The sequence below is a fragment of the Pleurodeles waltl genome, chromosome 4_2 (assembly GCF_031143425.1).
Source record: "Pleurodeles waltl isolate 20211129_DDA chromosome 4_2, aPleWal1.hap1.20221129, whole genome shotgun sequence".
In the NCBI taxonomy this organism is placed as follows: domain Eukaryota; kingdom Metazoa; phylum Chordata; class Amphibia; order Caudata; family Salamandridae; genus Pleurodeles; species Pleurodeles waltl.
In genome coordinates, this window is record NC_090443.1 from 347,187,325 (window position 1) to 347,210,146 (window position 22,822).

General features: G+C 43.1%; 1 protein-coding gene across 4 annotated transcripts in view; it reads left to right on the plus strand.

The window, feature by feature from the left end:
- Nucleotides 1-22,822, plus strand: part of ARHGAP29 (Rho GTPase activating protein 29) — a 279,984-nt gene that overhangs the window by 197,832 nt on the left and 59,330 nt on the right. For 2 of the 4 annotated variants that reach the window (XM_069231416.1, XM_069231415.1), the window contains exons 13-14: nt 7,262-7,452; nt 10,583-10,752. In XM_069231416.1, the coding sequence (XP_069087517.1) occupies nt 7,262-7,452; nt 10,583-10,752 (361 nt within the window). The remainder of the gene's footprint in view (nt 1-7,261; nt 7,453-10,582; nt 10,753-22,822) is intronic. The other 2 variants (XM_069231417.1, XM_069231418.1) reach the window with 1 other exon arrangement.

Below are 22,822 nucleotides of genomic sequence, written 5' to 3' on the forward strand. Positions count from 1 at the left end.
ACATTTGAATTTTCTGCCATTTGAAATTGTCACATTCACAAACAGCTGGCAACTTGCTCCCAGTGGCCAGTAGACATTGTGCCATATGTGGGAAACATTTTAAAGTGCAGAAGAAATGTTCCATATTTTTTACATTTTTGCGGAATATTTTCCTGAAATTTTAATTTCTCCCATTTTAAAAAAAAGAAAATGGCTGTATGTTTGTGTTGTACATTTAACGGTGCCACATATGATGAAAGGTATATCCTGTGCCACAAGTACATACAACACAGGCTCTGTCACCCATAGATGCATCCCCCAAAGACCACGCTCTCACTGATACACATGGCATCCCTCTCATAGTCTAAAGTATTTTGTTTAAACCATATTAACTGTCTCTATGGACATTATGCTTAAAGTCAATGAAGTTGGCCGTAGGACTGTTGCTTACGTTTTTTGGCCTTCACTAGCTTACTATGATTTAAGCAGATCAGAAGTAGCTTGCTACAGAAGAGGTTGGAGACCACTGATTTAAACGAACTGTATAAGTATTTCAGAATTATGAACGCACAAATGAAACACATTTTGTTATTTCTCAAGTGTGATAGAAACAAATACTTTAATATGATCAAAACGAATCATTAAATAAGGTGATGCAATTTCCACTCATTCATCTATGCCCTGTATAGTTTTATTAGTAAAACTGTATGTCTGTGCAAATGTAATGATCATTTCAATTGAAAATGTGTTGTCTGTAATGGCAGACTCCACTCTGCATCACTCCACACCATTCCACTCTACCCTGCAGCACTCCACTTAACACCACTTTATGCCACTGTACTAAGTACCACTCCAGTCTAGGCCACACCAATCTACTCTGCACAACTCCATTGTATGCCACTGCACTCTATGCCAGTACACTCTACGCCAGTACACTTTACTCTGTAACACTCATCTTTGTGCCCAATGATATCTATGCCAATCCACAGTACTCCACTCTAATCTTCTCTGCACCACAGCACTTTATGCCACTGCTCTCTACACCAGCTCATGCTATGCCTCTACTCTGCCACTCTACAAAACTGCGTTCTACCCTGCACCCCTTCACTCTTCGCAACTTCACTCTACTCCACTACACTCTACCCCACTCTGTTCCACTCCTCCCACTCACTCTTTGCCACTGCACTCTAAATGCAGTCTACACCATTGCTCTGAGCTCTACATCACTGTACTCTATGCCACTCCACATCACTGCACTCTGACACTCTACTCTGTAATACTGTACTCTCTACGCCACTACTCCACTGTATGACACTGCTCTGTGCCACTCAGTTGTACCCCGCGCCACTGTCCTCTACTCCACTCAACTCCACTCTACTATGCACCACTGCATTCTGCGCGCTGCATTGTAGGCCACTGAGTTTAATGCCACTGTACTCTACGGCACTATAATCTGTAAAACCCTACGTCAGTGCACTCTACACCAGTCCACACTACTCTATGCCACTCCACACCGTCACTCCAGATTATGACACTGTATGCCATTCTTCACCATTCTACTCTACAACACTTCATGCCACTCTCTTCTATGCTTCTAACCCTAAGCCATGCTGAACAGCAGCTATGTAACAACATGGCTAAAAAGCATTGGCAAACCAATAGCTTTTGCAAAAGCGAGACCTGTTGGTGTTGCCAATGCTTGTTAATGTCTAGTTACAGAAGGCTTGTGACTGACAACAACGTGCCCAGTAGGACAAACAAAATTGCAAAGTTTTATTTTCTGTAGTTGTCTTTTATTTTTTAAGTTTTTTTTCTCACTTTGCTTATTCGTTTGTTCTCTTTTTGGGTATGGGAGCTGTTCTCAAAAGATGACGCTGTTGTTTTTTAAAATATTTGCGAGCAACATTGTTTCTTTCTTGTGTGTAATTTCTGAAATAACACATAATCGTTCAGTACATCCCCAATCCACTCTAATCCAGTCCACCCTCCACACAGTCCGGTCCTTCCCCACTGTAGTCCACCCCACCTCACCCCACCCCACACCAATCCACCCCATTCATTCCAAATCTATCCAACCCACTCCAGTCTAAATCAAACCCACTCCAATCCAAGCCACTCTACTCCAATCCACCCCAAACCAATCCTTCCAATCCACCCACTCTGATACAGCCTAATCAAATCCAGCCCAATCCACCCCACTCAAACCTGCCTCACCTCAATCCAGTCCACCCGACTCTAGTCCACCTCATCCTTTCCCCACCCACCATAGTCCAGTCCACCCCTCTCCAATCTAATCTGCCCCCTCTAGTCCACCCACTCCAATTTGCCCACTCCAGTCCAATGCACCAACCCCATTCCTATCCAATCCACCACACTCCAATCCACCTCAGTTCACCCCACTCGAATCCACCCCACTCGAAGCCAATACACTCCACTCTAACCCACTCCAATCTACCCCACTCCAATCCATTGCTCCCCACTCCAATCCATTCTACCCAACACATCCCAATCCAATCCACCCCACCCTATTCCAGTCCATCCTCCCCACTCCATTCCAACCACTCCAATCCACCCTATCACACACCAATCCACCTTAATCCACTCCTTTCAACCCACCTCACTTCACACCAGTCCTGTTCACCACATTCTGATCCACCCTCTTCAAACGATCCACCTTACTCCTGCCCACCTCACTTCAGTACAGTCCACCCCACCACAATCCACCCCAATCCAGTCCAGTTCACCCATTTCCAATCCTCCCCAATCCAAAAATTCCAGTCCACCCCATCCACAAAATCTACACCAATCCATTTCACCTCACCCCAGTCCAATCCGTCCAGATCAATCCTCCCCACTCCAGTTTAGTCCACCCAATCTGCCCCATCCCTACCCAGTCCACTCCAGTCTAATCCACACCACTCCATTCCAATCCACCCCTTCCATTCCTCCCCACCCAATCCACCACTTACAATCCTCCCCACTCATTCCAATCCACCTCAACCAATCCATCCATCCACCCAGTCCACCCCTCTACAATGCAATCCACAGATTCCAGTCCACCTCTCTCCATCCAATCCACTCTAGGCCACCATTCGCAAGTACAATCCACCCTACTCCAGTCCAATCCACCCTACTCCAGTCCAATCCACCCTACTCCAGTCCAATCCACCCCACTCCACTCCAATCCAGTCCACATCTCTCCAGTCCACCCCACTCCAATCTACCCCATCGCTCTCCAATCCATCCCTCTCTAGTTCAGTCCATTCCACCCCACTCCAGTCCAATCAATCCCTCCCACTCCAATCCGCTCCATTCCAGTTCACTCTAATTCACCTCACTCAACCCAACTCCAATGGACTCCACTCCAAACTCACCCACCCACCCCAATCTAAATCACCCTACCCAAATCTAATATACCTCATCCTACTCCAACCTACCCAATCTAATCCACCCCACTCGAAGCCACCCAGCTCCACTCCACTAAACCTCACTCCAAGCTGCCCCACTCCATTCAACCCCACTCTACCCCACTTAAATCCACCCCACTCTACACCAATCTAATCTACCACAGTCCAATCCCCCCATTCTGCCGCAGTCCAGTCCCCCCTACTCAGCGGCAATCCACTCCAACCCACTACGTCAACCCACTCCACCCCACTCTGCCACTGAAGTCTACTCCTCCCTACAGCACTGTACTCCCTCTCCTCCACTCTACGACTCTGTTCTTCCTTTACTCCCTACTTCAATCTATGCCACCCTACTCCCACTCCAATCTGACACTCCACACTACTTTTAGCTATGCTGAACAGTAGCCTCCTTGGTATACAATATGGCAAAAACACATTGCCATCGCCAATAGCACTTGCATAGGTGAGACCTATGGCTGTGCCAATGCTTGTTCTTCCTTGTTTTTTCGGTTTGGTTTCTCATTATTTCTTGGCCATTGCTGCTTGCCTCCCTTCTAACTCCCGTCATTTGCTCCCCCTACCGTAGTTGTTTACATCCACTTACATCATTGTTGCTCGTCTCTCCTTCATCCCCCCCCTCCTCTCATTGTTCCGTGCCCCCTGCCTCCTGCCAGAAAAAAAGTGCTATAACTCAACCAGCACTGGCCGCCTCATGGCACTCGTGGTTTCACGTCCTACCCTCTCTCATTGTTGTCGCTATCACACGTTCAACACTGCAAGCAATATAGAGCTGCCGCATTGTTGTACAACATAGCTAAAATACATTGACAGTGCCAATAGCTCTTGCATAGGCAATGCCTATTGGCTTTGTCAAGTGCTTGTTGTAAAATGTTCCTTTTGTCGGTTATGTATAAACCAGCAGAGGGTTAGATATTTTCTGAAGCTCTGCTTATCTGTGATTGTGCCAAATGTTATCTTATTAAATTTCAAGTAGATATTTGGCTATCTATTAATCTCTTCTAATAAGTTTAAATGTCATTCCTATAACCAGTGTTTAACTTAACTAGGTTTCGTTTTATACCTGTTTATTAAATAAATAAGCAGATGAAAGGGAGCAATTGACAGCGTTTCTAATAACCCTACTTTATATGTCGGATTTTTTTTTATTTTATTTAAAAACTGCAGTTTTGTGCCGTAAGCCTCCAGTTAAATGTCTTTGAGACGATCTTTAAAAAGATTTGCGAGTGAGGAAAATGGTTTGTGAATCTGGTCTGTATGGATAAGTGTTACTATGTCTTGCATAGGACTAATCCCCTTAACGAGGAAGTGTTAATGTCATTTTCATGAAGGCAGTTTCTCTCTTCATAAAGCTGATTATTTGAGTGATATTATAAACCCATGTAGTCGTAAGTACCAACAGTATAATTTTGAGAGTCTCTACGGATTTTTAAAAAATAAACTACTTGGCATATAAACTATGTACCTAGACGTGAATAGTGCTGGATTATGGAGCCTTTTGAGGATTTATACCCAACTTTTCCTCTATTGCATAAAAAGCAGAGGAATCTGACTTTCTGTACCTGTGAGTCAAAGGGTAGATCTTGCAAGAAAATGACACCCAGACATTTGTCCCTCGTGACTTTGTATGGCATAATATGCATGGTATCTCCCAGGGCCTCCTCTACCAGGTGATGTTGTCATCTCTCTGTAAGAAGACCTCGGTTTTCTTGCTTTTCAGTTTCAGGAAGTCTGATGCTATCCAGCCCTGAATGCTAGTAAGACACTGTCGCCCCATACCATTCAAGCACTGATCGCGCTTTTAACCAGATCTGTGTCTCCTCAGCATTACAGTGCATTGGAACTGAACTGCTGTACAGGGAGTGCAGAATTATTAGGCAAGTTGTATTTTTGAGGATTAATTTTATTATTGAACAACAACTATGTTCTCAATGAACCCAAAAAACTCATTAATATCAAAGCTGAATATTTTTTGAAGTAGTTTTTAGTTTGTTTTTAGTTTTAGCTATGTTAGGGGGATATCTGTGTGTGCAGGTGACTATTACTGTGCATAATTATTAGGCAACTTAACAAAAAACAAATATATACCCATTTCAATTATTTATTACCAGTGAAACCAATATAACATCTCAACATTCACAAATATACATTTCTGACATTCAAAAACAAAACAAAAACAAATCAGTGACCAATATAGCCACCTTTCTTTGCAAGGACTCTCAAAAGCCTGCCATCCATGGATTCTGTCAGTGTTTTGATCTGTTCACCATCAACATTGCGTGCAGCAGCAACCACAGCCTCCCAGACACTGTTCAGAGAGGTGTACTGTTTTCCCTCCTTGTAAATCTCACATTTGATGATGGACCACAGGTTCTCAATGGGGTTCAGATCAGGTGAACAAGGAGGCCATGTCATTAGATTTCCTTCTTTTATACCCTTTCTTGCCAGCCACGCTGTGGATTACTTGGACGCGTGTGATGGAGCATTGTCCTGCATGATAATCATGTTTTTCTTGAAGGATGCAGACTTCTTCCTGTACCACTGCTTGAAGAAGGTGTCTTCCAGGAACTGGCAGTAGGACTGGGAGTTGAGCTTGACTCCATCCTCAACCCGAAAAGGCCCCACAAGCTCACCTTTGATGATACCAGCCCAAACCAGTACTCCACCTCCACCTTGCTGGCGTCTGAGTCGGACTGGAGCTCTCTGCCCTTTACCAATCCAGCCACGGGCCCATCCATCTGGCCCATCAAGACTCACTCTCATTTCATCAGTCCATAAACCCTTAGAAAAATCAGTCTTGAGATATTTCTTGGCCCAGTCTTGACGTTTCAGCTTGTGTGTCTTGTTCAGTGGTGGTCGTCTTTCAGCCTTTCTTACCTTGGCCATGTCTCTGAGTATTGCACACCTTGTGCTTTTGGGCACTCCAGTGATGTTGCAGCTCTGAAATATGGCCAAACTGGTGGCAAGTGGCATCGTAGCAGCTGCACGCTTGACTTTTCTCAGTTCATGGGCAGTTATTTTGTGCCTTGGTTTTTCCACACGCTTCTTGCGACCCTGTTGACTATTTTGAATGAAACGCTTGATTGTTCGATGATCACGCTTCAGAAGCTTTGCAATTGTAAGAGTGCTGCATCCCTCTGCAAGATATCTCACTATTTTTGATTTTTCTGAGCCTGTCAAGTCCTTCTTTTGACCCATTTTGCCAAAGGAAAGGAAGTTGCCTAATAATTATGCACACCTGATATAGGGTGTTGATGTCATTAGACCACACCCCTTCTCATTACAGAGATGCACATCACCTAATATGCTTAATTGGTAGTAGGCTTTCGAGCCTATACAGCTTGGAGTAAGACAACATGCATAAAGAGGATGATGTGGTCAAAATACTCATTTGCCTAATAATTCTGCACTCCCTGTATAAGATTCCTGGAGGCTGAACATGAAAATTGAATGATTGAACTCACCCAGCCTCGAAGAACACTGCAGATAATATCTGGTAGAGTGAAAAGAGATGAGAGTAACAGACTGCCCTTATGCTGACGAAAGATATAAACTTTTCTGGCTCTTGACTCATTAAGCCGATAGCAGCTACAACATAATGATTTTAAGCGGGTTTTGACAGTGAACTAAAATTGAGGGCTCAATATTATTGCAAATAATTCTTCCTACCCACTTGTATTGATGAACATATTTTTCAAAACCTAGCTGCAATTAATCTGTCCAGAAGTTTTTTTATTTTTTTATTAATGTTGCACTTTTTTTTTTTCTACTGTTTCTTTAATCTTACAGTATAACCTAGAAGCTGCTGATAACTTGGAAACATTCCCTTACTTTCGTTTATGTTCCTTTAATCACAGGCAACAGTAAACCTCTTTCAGATGCAGCATGCCCAAGTGGTGTCGCTTCCAGTTAATTTCCAGGCTCTGTGCGAGAGTGCCAAGCTCTATGAACCAGGGCAGCAGTATTCAGAGTTTGTTAAAAGCTTGCCAAAGGAAGACAGCCCAATGGAATCGGGAATTTTTGAAAGTCAGAGCTCCCAAATTGGAGGGTAAAGTGTCTTTTGGCTTTAAATGTACATAATGAGCCCACACACATATATACTGTTTGTTTGCATTCTTATCCATTTGTTTCTACCATGTGATTGGTCAGAACAATCCATACAGGCAGCTATCACTAAGGGGTTAGGGATTTGCACCCTGAAAACACAACATACAATGATCCAAGCATTTACTACATTTTAATGATTTTGTTGTTGCTACTCAGGTATGGCCTCACTTTGTAAACTGTTGAATATTTTATCATACATGCTCCTTTATTGTGACCTTCAAATAAGAGTGGCAAAGCCATCCCCACATGACCATGGTGGTTTGCTCAAATGACTGTTATTTAGGATCATTGAATTGTTTTCAGGGTACATCTCCCTACACCCTGAGTGATAGGCTGATAAGGACTGTTCTGTCAGCAATCACTGCATACTACCTATGCTGTAGATTAAAAATAAATATATGACAGGTGTGTGCTTGAATTCATGTCAGCCACAGGAAATTACTTGAGCTGCATTGTAATCCATTGTGTTTTATTTTTGCCCATTATGCTCATCAGATAGTGACCAGCCAAATGTATATCAGACTTAGTCCTGTTCCAATTGCAACAGTCCATTCAAACAGCCAAACCAGATCCCCTTTAGATGGAAACACAAGGCGCCACTGACTTATTTCAGCTTTGTTGGGGCATCATCAACAAGCTGCAGCTTGAGTCATACTGCCCATTGAGCTCAGGACTTGTTGGGACACACCTGTCACATTTATGGTGATGGGAATGGCCAGGGGAGACCTACTGCTGGTTGCCCTAACTTCCACACTTCTAAACCTGCTGTAGAGGTGACTTTCCTCTGATTACGATCATTGCTTTGAGAAGACATTCTTGGTTCCGGGTCTCAAGATTGAGAGATATAAAGTTAATCCCTTAGGTTTATGTATTAGAATTATTTATAGAATGGAGGTGTGGCTTTTGTTCTGTAAGATACTTTGACTTTACAACTAAGGTGAGGTCAAAAATGTTTACAAAAATAAACTTGAAACTAGATGTCACAAGTCAACTAGTTATACTATACAGGGTCAAGTATAGACATAGTTTTATTTCTAGAGGGTAAGCATGAACAGTTCAGTGGTTCCATGCCCTCCCTCTAGGGATTATGTTGGAATAAAAAGTGTACTCAAGCTTTGCAGGGATCAGTCTTCCGAGCAGGGTATAAAATGACTCCACATTGTCCTACAGGGGATTTGCTTCCTGCACAGTGTGCTTTAAAAAACACTTGCCAGAGCTTACAAAACTTCCCTGAAGTGTGTGACTTTCAGAACCCCTTAAGATTTGCCCAAAAGTTCCAGGTTGAGGAGTGACCTATTCATTCACCCTTGACTTTGTGGTCTTATTACAAGACTCCAGATTTCGGTAAAGCTGTCCAGTCCATGTGCTAATGTAATGGGTGATTAAAGGTTTCAATGCTATTTACACATCCTAACACAGAGTAATACAAATATAGCTATGCATTGTCTTGTGACTTGGGGATAAATGACCTTTATTGGTTTCACTGATCAGTGTGATACCTGAAGTAACATATGAAATGAAAAGAGAAATTTGTAATTGTTTGTGAGGTGAAGTAGTTTTTTGTACAGTGCAGTTCTACCAGTGACCTGCCCCCTTAGAAATACGTTATTGTGGGCGCATGTCTGCATTTGTGGGTTTGACCACAAGCTCGTCCTTGGAGCTGTCCAAAGAGAGACCATGCCCAGTATGGTAAGAATAGGTTGTGTTGAATTAGTGGAGTTTTCCTACAGGGCCGGGAGTGCTCATAGCAACCTGCTTGTGAATAGGTTTTAGGGTTTATCACAGGAATATACAAGTTCTTTACCCTCTGCCTAACTTGTGTAGTTAGTTTACAGTTCACTCATCAACTTGTTGTCTTTTTAAACCTCTTACTGTACGAGGTACAACTTTACTTTCCTGTGTCTTAAAGGAGTGTTTGTTAGGAGGTGTATGGGGCTGATTTCATTGCTATAGTTTTTAAATTAGTTCTAATGTAATGCTGATTGGATGGTGATTTGTGTAATCCCGAAGGAAGGATTTTCATTTGTTGTCTATGTGGGTGTTATGGTTTTCTCTCTCTCTCCCATGTTCCCTTATCTTATGCCTCTGTTTTATCATCATGGGACTCCTTTTTCAAGAACAGGTGGGGTTCCTAAAATACTCTTGAGTGTTTCTACAGCACACCAATTACCAGTTTTCCTGGCCTCCTGGTGCAATGTGTTCTTGTGGGCAGAATCCGGTCTGCAATTGTGGGTTTACATAGATAATTTTTTTTCCATGTGGAGGCAGGGTGGTATTTCTGATGGTTGATATTATTGAAATGCTGCCAATGCTGTCATATGGAATCTCATAAATTCTGGTTCTGAAGCAAAGGTGTCTTTAAGACTTCTTCCAGTTGGTCTGAACTCTCCTGTATGTTATTTCTTATTGCAATAGCAGAGTTCATCTCACCAGGATAGTTGGGTATCAGGTTTGATAAGGTTAACTCTTTTAGTACATATTAATGTCAGGTTATATGAATTTGTAATGTTCAGTCTTCTGATTGCGATGTTAAGTACCTCAACACAAGATTCCTGACTTTAGACCCATCATTTGGGATATTTGTCTAGTTTCTTATTCCTGCACTTGAGGACAAGGGGTTCGACATTTAACCCATACAAGTTTCTTTCTGCCAGTTTTTGCTTCATAAGTTGTATGCTTGGTTTCTGGATTTAAGTATATCATCCCACTGTGATGATCATTAAAAATTGTCCCATCCAGGTTGTGAATGCTACAGACAATAACCAAATGGTAGGGTCATTGGTAAGTGATATATTCAGACTATGATTGCATAGGTCACCTCATTAGAACGATTGCCCTGTACTTGTTTATTGATTCAAGGAACATAGAGAATTATTTGGGCTCCGTGTATCCAGTTGCAGAATTACTGACACAATAATAATCTATTTAAGAGTAACCCAAATATGATACATATGGGATGTGGAGAAGTATTCCACTATGATCTAGATGTAGGAATACAGTGAGCACTAAGAATGTTTTGGTTTGTTAAACACCTAAGTATTTTAGAGCTTAATCTTGTCTTTGTTTGTTAGAAGTCTTCCCTTGAAAAGGCCAATGAATAGTGCTTATTCATCCCATGGAAACGTATCTCAGAATTCTGGAGATTTCCCCAACCAGTCCTTGGAAGATAATGGGAGCCCTCTTTACCATCGGTCCCAAAAGATTGGGCAGAAGAGATCTTGCAGCAGTACTGATATTCAAGGTACTACGGTTAATCCTATTTCAGTCCGTTCATGTCTAGATTTTAATTTTACCGTTATTGTATACTAGTTGACTAGGTTCATGGTTTCGAATATCAGCCTGTGGTACACAAACACTTCTTTCCTGTACAGGGTTAATTTTTTACGGTTCTGATAACTAATTTTTTTCTGGAGGAGGTGTAAGAGCATATTTATTCTAATGTTTCATGCTAGTACTACAGGCTCCTGTATGTCCATACAAAGTAAATAGGATTCCCAGCAGATGCCATCCACAGCTGTGAATCAAAATGTCTTTTGAAATCATTGTTTGGTGTTAATCAAATCGGGAACAGTGACTGTTCAGTTTCTTGTATTTTCTGTATGTGAGCCTCTTGCAGCTTTCCTAAGTGGTTACGAGGTGCTTGACACACACCAACTAAAGTGACAGTGGAATGTCATGTAATTGTAAATTGCATTTAGATAAAGCTTACTACCCCCTGATGTGGCATGTGCATTAGTTGTTAGGTTTGGGCTCTTGATTTCTTGTGTGTTTAGTACAGTGTAGAGTAGTGATACAATGAAGGGAATGATTTTGAAAGGGGAAGTAGTTGTTTTTGTAAGTAGTGGTCGTATGTGCCAGTTAGTTGGGAGACAGCTTAAAAGTAGAGCAACGTTTGAGAGGGATGTTTGGGAGTTCGTAGCACTCGGAAAAGTTTGGAATTAGTCTCAAAGAGGAGGGATGGGATAAAGGTTGAAGGGTGTCTTAGGCAGTGTACCCTGCCACCGACCCCAGAGTGGTGTCCCACAGGACCCTCAGCGCATTGCTGTTCAGGTATCTAGACTTCAGGCCTGTAGAGCAAAGAGGGACTCTCTATTGTCGGTACAGTGGCTGTTCCTGGTCGCTTGCGCTTCAGGGTGTCTGCACTGAAGAGTCTCAGGATTTGTCCCGAGGAGATCACTCCACTCCAGCATAGACGTGGTGGTATTTTGTGGCAGCCCATGGGTACAAGCACTATGGTTGCTGTATGGGGGGGGTCCCTCATTGGCAAAGTCGCACTCCCCAAACACCACACCACTCAAGGTGGGGCCCTCCTTGAGATCCTGGGGTTGCTCCTGTGAGAATTGGGCTCTCCGGGACACTCAAGTATTAGGCTCCTACGAAAGGGGTCCTGGTGTTAATACTGGCTCACGGAGGGCTTTGTGCACCCCTTCCCCCTTTTAAATAAATGAGTCCCTCGAAGAAAGGGTCCCTTATTTTTAAATAAATGGGAGGCCACAATTTTTAAAAATGTATTTTGCAGTGGATCCACTGCAATGTGTGTGTGGAGATGGATTATATATGTGTATGAGTGTATGTGTTCGATAGCATGTGTAGCTGCAGATACACATGCTATGCATATCAATTCCGACATCTGGTGATGGGCTCGGAGTGTTACAAGTTGTTTTTCTTCGAAGAAGTACTTTAGACTCACGGGATCGAGTGACTCCTCCTCTCGGTTCCATTGCACATGGTCATCGACTCCATTGTTAGATTGTTTTATTTCCACCGTCGGGTTCGAACGTGTTTTCTCTCGCTCCGAGATTTCGATTTGGAAAACTCTTGGGGGGGGGGGGGGGGGAAACAAACAAAAAATTATTTTAATCGGTATTGTATTGAAACAGCAGTACCGCCAGAAAACAACTTTGTTCGCTCTTCGGAGCGCGCGTGCCCAACTTGGACCTACTCGGGCCGACTGCGTGGAGAGCCTCATGCATCGGACTCCATTCCGATTCTGCCCTCGGTGCCATGCTAAGTACCCATACACAGACCAACATCTGGTTTGCAACCTCTGCCTTTCTCCATACCATCGGGAGGAAAACTGCGAGGCCTGTTGATCGTTCCGATCTAAAAAGACTCTGAGACCGAAGAGCAAGATGGTGTCGAAGAGCAGAGAACATTTCAACGTTACAGCAGAGGAACAAATGCAAACAGCAGTCTCTAGCCAAGACACAGAGTTGAAGCAGGAATTCGAGGAAGACAGACCCATCACAGTCGGCCAGCATGTGAGTACGTCTGCCCCTGCACCCCCACACAAGAAACAGAAGGCCTTGGGTACACCACTGCAAGAAGACCATGGTTTGGGCCGAAAAAATATTGTCGGTGACAGACCCTCGGGTTGGGTACCGAAAAAGGCCACGCATTCGACTTTGGAGTTGACAAAGACTATTAAAAGCTCCATTTCAGACTCCAGCACAAAACAACAATTTTCAGAGTCGAAAATTAGAAAAACTGTTTCGGAGCTGAGACCTTCATCATTTTCGATACCGAAAAACCATCAAACTTTGGAACCGAAAAAGGCAGGTTATGCAGAAGAACAAGGACTTTCCAAAAGACTGCCAGAAAGCCATAAAACCTCTGAGGAAGAGACAGAAATTGAACTAATCCTTCAAATTATGGATGAGAGACAGTCAAGGACACACATCCACAAAGAAACAGGGAGAATCATCACAGCACCACCTTTAAAAACAAAGAGAAAGCTGACATTTCAGGAGGAATTGGACACTGCACAGCCCCCAGTTAAAGTGCCAAAACAAAAAGAGAAGGCAGCACCTCCTCAGTCTTCTCCTCCTCATTCTCCGCACCTGCCTACCTCTCCTCACACAAATCCTACACCAATGCATTCTCCAACGCATTCTTTTGATTCACAACAAGACACTGTTAATCCATGGGACGTTTACGACCCTGATCTCATCCCAAGCAACGACCCAGGCACCTACCCCTCTAAACCATCTCCACCTGAAGATAATATAGTATATAATCAGATTATAGCCAGGGCTGTGGCCTATCATGGGGTTACAATGCACACAGAACCACTAGAGGAATACTTTTGTTTAATACATTATCATCAACTCATTCTAGGTACCAATGCCTCCCAGTGCTGCCAGGCATTGTAAAGCACGCAGACCAAATTTCTAATGAGCCTGTGAAATCAAGAATAGTAACGCCTAGAATAAAGGAAAAGTATAAACCTGCACCTTCTGTCCCTGATTACATCACCCATAAGGTGCCACCCGATTCAGTAGTGGCTAATGCTGCAAGAAAAAGGGCAAATAGCCAGTCCTCTGGAGATGCACCCCTCCTGATAAGGAAAGCAGAAAATTTGATGCTGCAGGAAAGAGAGTTGCGTTCCAAGCAGTGAACCAGTGGAGAATAGCTAATTCCCAAGCACTACTAGCTCGTTACGATAGAGCCCATTGGGATGAGATGCAGGATATCATACAGCAACTCCCAAAAGAGCACCAGAAGAGGGCCCAACAGGTAGGGCAAGCTATTGGTAACAACCAAATAAGGTCTGCCCTTGATGCAGCTGATACAGCTGCAAGGAGTGTGAACACAGCAGTTACTATTCGTAGACATGCATGGCTGCGCTCCTCTGTTTTTAAACCAGAAATACAGCAGGCTGTTTTAAACAACATCTTTTTGGGCCAGAGGTAGACACAACAATAGAAAAACTACGAAAAGACTCAGACACAGCCAATGGCAATGGGTGCATTCTATTCTACACCATATAGAGGGTCATTTCGTAAGCCTCTGTTTCGAGGAGGTTTCAGACCACAACCCTCAGAGGCATCAACTTCCCAAACAAAACCAACTTATCAAACCCAGTACCAGTGAGGTGGGTTTAGAGGCACATAGAGGACAATACTCTAGAAATAGTGGTAAATTCCAAACCTCTAAACAGCCTGCAACACAACCAAAACAGTGACGTCCCTCACTCCCTTCCACTCCACAAATCTCCTGTGGGTGGAAGATTACAGCAGTTCTACAGACATTGGCAAAATATCACCACAGACTACTGGGTGTTATCAATTATCCGCAATGGCAATTGTCTAGAATAGATAAACATTCCTCCAAATATTCCACCAAGGTGTCACAGGTTAACCCCAGAACATACAGTTCTGTTACAAGAGGTTCAATCTCTACTACTCAAACAAGCAATAGAGTTAGTTTCACAGTCTCAACTAGGAACAGGAGTTTATTCACTTTACTTTCTAATTCCCAAAAAAGATGGCACCCTCAGGCCAATATTAGGATGTACAAATTTAGTGGCCTGAGGTCTATCAGAACATTTCCACATGGTTACTCTGCAAGATGTTATCCCACTGCTACAAAAACAATTCCTTGACAGCCTTAGACCTCAAGGATGCTTATTTCCACATACCCATCCATCTAGCTCACAGAAAATACCTCAGATTTGGGATACAAGGAAAACACTACCAATTTAAAGTGTTACCTTTCGGCATAACAACAGCTCCAAGGGTATTCACAAAGTGCTTAGCAGTAGTAACAGCCTACCTAAGAAGACAACATATCCATGTCTTTCCATATCTAGACGGTTGGCTAATAAAATAAGAAGTCATACACAATGCCAAAATCATACATGTTACGTGATGGAAACCCTGCACACCCTAGGTTTTTCTAGAAACTACCAAAAGTCCCACCTTCAACCAGCACAAGTACAACCGCATTTAGGTGCTATCCTAAAACTAGCTCTAGCATATTCCACTTATACAACCAAACTTAACAATACACTGTAGGATTTGTCATGAAAATTCTAGGAATGATGGCATCTTGCATTGCAGTAGTTCCACATGCAAGATTAAACATGAGGATGCCTTGCATAACAATGGTCACAAGCACACGGTCAACTTCAAGATCGAGTGTTGATAGACCGCCAGACACCTATGTCCCTTCAGTGGTGGAATCGCAGCAGTTTAATCAAAGGGCGGTCGTTTCAAGATCCTGTGCCTCAAACCATAATTACAACAGATGCATCAATGATTGGCTGGGGATCTCACCTAAACAATCACAATATTCAAGGGCAATGGGATGTCAAACAGAAGTAGCTACACATAAACCATTTAGAGTTATTAGCCGTGTTTCTTGCCCTCAAAGCCTTTCAACCTCTTCTGAGACCGAAGAATGTTCTTATAAACACAGACAACATGACAACCATGTATTAATCTCAACAAACAGGGAGGGACACATTCATCTCAACTGTCCCTTCTGGCCCCAAAAATTTGGAAATGGGCAATTCACAATCAAATTCATCTATTAGCACAGTACATTCCACGGATAGACAATCAGTTGGCAGATGACCTCAGAAATCACCAACAAACACACGAATGAGAGATTCATCCTCAAGTACTTCAAAAGTATTTTCAAAAGTGGGGAACACCAAACATAGTTCTATTCCCAAAAAGGGAAAACACAAAATGCCAGAACTTAGCATCCAGACACCCACATCCCCTATCCAAAGGCGATGCTCTATGGATCAATTGGTCGGGGATATTCGCTTATGCTTTTCCCCATCTCCCACTCCTTCCATTTCTGGTCAACAAGTTATGTCAAACTTCACTCAACATGATACTCATAGCACCAACATGGGCACGTCAGCCATGGTACACAACACTACTACATCTGTCTGTAGTACCACAATCCAAACTCCCGTGCAGCCAGATCTGTTAACACAAAACAAAGGTCAAATCAGACATCCAGACCTCAATGCTTTCAATCTAGATATTTGGCTCCTGAAGTGATAGAATTTGGATATTTAAAACTCCCATCAGAATATATGGAAGTTATTAAACAAGCACAAAAACCCACAACGAGACAGTGCTACGCAAACAAATGGAAAAGATTTGTCTTTTATTGTCAATCTAAAAACTTAAATCCTCTTACAGCATCAATACAAGACGTTGTATACTATTTACTTAATTTTCAAAAATCAAATTTAGCATTTTCCTCAATAAAAATACCTCACTGCAATATCTCCATATTTACAAACTATTCAACATAGCTCTTTATTTAGAGTTCCTGTCATTAAAGCTTTCATGGAAGGCTTAAAACGCATCATTCCACCAAGAACACCACCAGTTACATCTTGGAATCTAAATATAGTGCTTACAAGACTTGTGGGACTACCTTTTGAACCCATGCATTCTTGCCAAATTCAATTTCTAACATGGAAAGTTGCCTTCCTGGTGGCAATTATTTCTTTAAGAAGAGTAAGTGAAATACAAGCTTTTACTCTTGAGGAATCTTTCTTCCAAGTACACAAACACAAAGTTGTACTAAGAACAAATCCAAAATTCCTACCAAATGTAGTCTCGCCATTTCATATCAATCAAACAGTAGAACTGGCAGTCTTCTTCCCATAGCCAGATTCTGTGGCAGAAAGAGCTCTACATACATTAGACCTCGAAAGAGCTCTAATGTACTACATAGACAGAACTAAACAATTTAGGAAAACAAATTTTTTTTTGTCACTTTTCAACAACCACATTCAGGCAATCCTATATCAAAACAGGGTTTAACAAGATGGATTGTAAGGTGCATACAAAAATGCTATACCAAAGCAAAAACACAACTTGTAATCGCCCCTAAAGCCCATTCCACACGAAAGAAAATTGCAACAATAGCTTTTTTATGAAATATACCAATGGCTGAAATATGTAAAGCAGCTACATGGTCAGCACCTCATACATTTACTAAACACTACTGTGTGGATGTATTATCACAACAACAAGCCACAGCAGGACAAGCTGTTCTGAGAACATTATTTCAAACAACTTCAACTCCTACAGGCTAGCCACTGCTATTTTGTGAGGACAAACTGCTTTGTAGTCTATGCATAGCATGTGTATTTGCAGCTACACATGGCAGCGAACGGAAAATGTCACTTACCCAGTGTACATCTGTTCGTGGCATGTTGTGCTGCAGATTCACATGCACCCTCCCTCCTCCCCGGAAGCCTGTAGTTGTTTAATGCATTTATACATATGTATATACATTTACATGTGCATCTCTTTTTTTCACTTATATACTTTATCACTCCTTCCTTTACCCTCTGTGGGAAAACAATCTAACAATGGAGTCGATGACCATGCGCAATGGAACCGAGAGGAGTCACCGCTCGATCCCATGACTCTAAAAGACTTCTTTGAAAACAACTTGTAACACTCCGAGCCCAACACTAGATGTCAGAATCGATATGCATAGAATGTGAATCTGCAGCACAACATGCCACGAACAGATGTACACTGACTAAGTGACATTTTCCATATAATATATATATATATATATATATAGCCTTGGAGGATCTAATGGGGCAGGGATCCTTGTTGTGGTGACAGCCAATTCGATCTCAGTTTGAGATCTGTCAGCTTGGGAGATCCTTTGCGGTGTGAAATGTCTATTTTTTTCAGTCTTAATTTCTCATGAACTAGTGAACAGGCCTACACCAAATAACAAAACATGTTTTCTTGACCAAGATCTAGCTTTCTGCCAAATTAGGTCTAAAGCTGTTTAACGGTTGTAGCTGTGCCTAAGTTTCCAATGGAAAAATGAATGGGGAAACAGCGTTTTGGGAACCCCCTCTTTCCCCAGCCTCCTTTCCTTTTTCATAGCCTCCCCTAAATGAATCACCCCAAAACGTTCAAGGAAGGAAGGAGCTGAGGTGAAGATTTATTTTTTGCTTAAAGGTTCGACACTTCTTAGCAAACAAAAAATGCATTTCCTGCGTAAACGTGGTCCTAACGTGGTCCTAACTATAACATATATATATATATATGTTCGATGGCATGTGTAGCTGCAGATACACATGCTGTGCATATCCCGCTATCTAGTGTTGGGCTCGGAGTGTTACAAGTTGTTTTTCTTCGAAGAAGTCTTTTCGGCTCCATTGCGCATGGGCGTCGACTCCATCTTAGATTGTTTTCTTTCCGCCATCGGGTTCGGACGTGTTCCTCTTCGCTCCGTGTTTCGGTTCGGAAAGTTAGTTAAAATCTCGGAAAATTCGACGGTATTGTTTGCGTTCGGTATGGGGTTAGTTAACGCAGATCGACACCGAATTTTGAAGAGCTCCGGTGGCCCTTCGGGGTTTCGATTCCCCGGCGGGGTCTGGTCGGCCCGACCACGTGCGTCTTCAAGGCTAATGGAACGGACCCCATTTCGCTTCTGCCCCGAATGCCACAACAAGTATCCTTACACAGATCAGCATCTGGTCTGTAATTTGTGTTTGTCTCCCCAACACAAAGAGGATACCTGCGAGGCCTGTCGAGCGTTTCGGTCGAGGAAAACGCTAAGAGACCGGAGAGCAAGAAGACTTCAAATGGCGTCGGCAGGATACCAAGCCCTGGAGGAAGAAGAAACCTTCTCCATCGCATATTCGGACGAGGCCGAAACCGAACAGACGCCGAAAACCGTGAGTAAAACACCCCTGGCCAAAACTCACGAAAAATACATTAAAGCCCAGGGGACGCCACCGCCGGCAGGCCATGGCTTAACCCGAAAATTAGGTGACCGGCCATCGGCACCGAAAAAGGGCACGCAGGTGTCGAAGTCATCCAACTCCGGTCGAGATACCGGCACAGAACAGGCTCGACACCGAGACACCGGGTCAGAGCAATCTCGACCTCGAGAAACCGGCACCAAAAAAGATCGGCACTGAGATATCGGAACACCGAAAGCCAAAAAAGTGTCTTCGGAGCCGAAAAAGACGGTTGAAAAAGGTTCGATACCGAAACATCCGGCTTCGGAGCCGAAATTAAGTTCCTACACTGAGGAGCAGGGACTGTCCTCGCAAATGCAAGGACACAAATTTGGGCAGGAGCTAAAAGCAGGGGAGCCAGATTACACACAGAGAAGGCTCCACATTCAAAAAGAGACAGGGAAAATCAGAACTCTCCCTCCAATCCGAATGAAAAGGAAACTTGCTTTCCAAGAGAAAGACAAACAGCCACAGGCAAAGGTGGCAAGACAAGTAACTCCGCCACCATTACCACATCGCTCACCACAACCATCACCAATGGCCACTCCACCAATGATGCAGTCCCCAACGCATACAGGGATGAGCCAAGATGATCCTGACGCATGGGATCTTTATGACGCGCCTGTATCAGATAACTGTCCCGACTGCTACCCAGCGAGACCATCACCACCTGAGGACAGTACTGCTTACACACAGGTGGTGTCCAGAGCAGCCACATTTCACAATGTCACCCTGCACGCAGAACCAATTGAAGATGACTTTTTGTTTAATACTCTGTTGTCCACACATAGTCAGTACCAGAGTCTTCCTATGTTACCGGGAATGTTGAAACACTCCAAACAAGTATTTCAAGAGCCTGTGAAAGGCAGGGCCATCACTCCAAGAGTGGAGAAAAAGTACAAACCACCACCAACAGACCCTGTGTACATCACGCAGCAATGGATGCAGCAGACACAGCTGCAAGAACTGTAAATACAGCGGTCACCATATGGAGACATGCATGGCTACGCACCTCAGGATTCAAGCCAGAAATTCAACAGGCGGTGCTGAATATGCCTTTTAACGGACAGCAGTTGTTTGGGCCGGAAGTGAAAACTGCTATCGAGAAACTTAAAAAGGACACAGATACGGCTAAGGCCATGGGCGCACTCTACTCCCCACAGGGCAGAGGCACATTTCGAAAAACACAGTTTAGAGGGGGGTTTCGGGGACAGAGCACAGAACCCTCAACCTCACAAACAAGGCCCACATACCAGAGCCAGTATCAGAGGGGAAGTTTTCGGGGACAATACAGAGGGGGACAGTTCCCTAAAACTAGAGGAAAGTTCCAAAGTCCCAAGACCCCGCAAAATAAACAGTGACTTCGGTGTCACAAATCCCCAACACATAACACCAGTGGGGGGGAGACTAACAAATGTTTACCAAAACTGGGAGGAAATAACAGACACGTGGGTCCTAGCCATTATCCAACATGGTTATTGCATAGAATTCCTACAATTCCCTCCAAATGTGCCACCGAAAACACACAACATGTCCAAACAACACATGGATCTATTACAGCTGGAGGTCCAAGCGTTGTTGCAAAAAGATGCAATAGAACTAGTACCAAATCATCAGAAAGGAACGGGTGTTTACTCCCTGTACTTTCTCATACCCCAAAAAGACAAAACTCTAAGACCCATCTTAGATCTCAGAACCTTAAATCTTTACATCAAATCAGATCACTTTCACATGGTGACACTGTAAGACGTGATCCCATTGCTCAAACAACAAGACTACATGACAACATTAGACCTCAAGGATGCGTATTTCCATATACCCATACATCCTTCCCACAGAAAATACTTAAGGCTTGTAATCCAAGGGGTACATTACCAGTTCAAAGTGTTGCCATTCGGAATAACAACAGCGCCAAGAGTTTTTACAAAATGCCTTGCTGTAGTGGCAGCCCATATCCGAAGACAGCAAATACATGTGTTCCCGTATCTAGACGATTGGTTAATCAAAACCAATACGCAAGAACGGTGTTCACAACACACAAAGTACGTTATAGAAACCCTTCACAAGCTAGGGTTCTCACTCAACTACAAAAATCACACCTACAGCCGTGTCAAATACAACAGTACTTAGGAGCAACAATCAACACAAACAAGGGATTGCCACTCCAAGACCACAAAGGGTACAGGCATTCCAAAACGTAATACAGGCCATGCACCCAAACCAAAGGTTTTAGGTAAAATTAGAAATGAAACTACTAGGCATGATGTCCTCATGCATAGCCATTGTCCCAAACGCAAGATTACACATGCGGACCCTACTACAGTGCCTAGCATCACAATGGTCACAAGGGTCAACTTCAAGATCTAGTGTTGATAGACCGCCAAACATACACCTCGCTTCGGTGGTGGAATACTATAAATTTAAACAAAGGGCGGCCTTTCCAAGACCCAGTGCCTCAATAGGTAATCACAACGGATGCTTCCATGGTAGGGTGGGGAGCACACCTCAACCAACACAGCATCCAAGGACAATGGGACACTCAGCAGAGACAGCTTCATATAAATCACTTAGAACTGCTAGCAGTATTTCTAGCGTTGAAAGCATTTCAACCACTAATAACCCACACACACATTCTTGTCAAAACAGACAACATGACAACAATGTATTATCTGAACAAACAGGGAGGGACACACTCGACACAATTGTCTCTTAGCTCAAAAGATATGGCATTGGGCGATTTACAACCACATTCGCCTAATAGCGCAGTTCATACCAGGAATTCAAAATCAGTTAGCCGACAATCTCTCTCGGGATCACCAACATATCCACGAATGGGAAATTCATCCCCAAATACTAAAAACTTAGTTCCAAAGATGGGGAACACCGCAAATAGACCTATTTGCAGCAAAAGAAAACGCAAAATGACAAAACTTTGCGTCCAGGTACCCACATCCTCACTCCAAGGGCAATGCGTTATGGATGAGTTGGTCAGGGATAATTGCATACGCTTTTCCCCCTCTCCCACTCCTTCCGTATCTAGTAAACAAATTGAGTCAAAACAAACTCATACTCATACTGATAGCACCAACTTGGGCACGACAACCTTGGTACACAACACTACTAGACCTGTCAGTAGTACCTCATATCAAACTGCCAAACAGACCAGATCTGTTAACTCAACACAAACAACAGATCAGACACCCGAATCCAGCATCGCTCAATCTAGCAATTTGGCTCCTGAGATCTTTAGACCTTACACAAGAATGTATGGAGGTCATTAAACAAGCTAGGAAACCTACTACAAGACATTGTTACGCAAATAAATGGAAAAGATTTGTTTATTACTGCCATAATAATCATATTCAACCATTACATGCTTCTGCAAAAAACATTGTAAGCTACTTATTGCACTTCCAAAAATCAAAACTAGCATTTTCTTCTATCAAAATACATCTCACAGCAATATCTGCCTATCTGCAGATTACACATTCAACATCACTCTTTAGAATCCCAGTCTTCAAAGCATTTATGGAGGGTTTAAAAAGAATCATACCCCCAAGAACACCACCAGTTCCCTCGTGGAACCTCAATATTGTATTAACACGACTCATGGGTCCACCATTTGAACCCATGCACTCTTGTGAGATGCAATACTTAACCTGGAAAGTAGCCTTCCTAATAGCTATCACATCTCTTAGAGCAAGTGAAATACAAGCATTCACTATACAAGAACCCTTTATACAAATACATAAACATAAAGTGGTTCTCCGTACAAATCCAA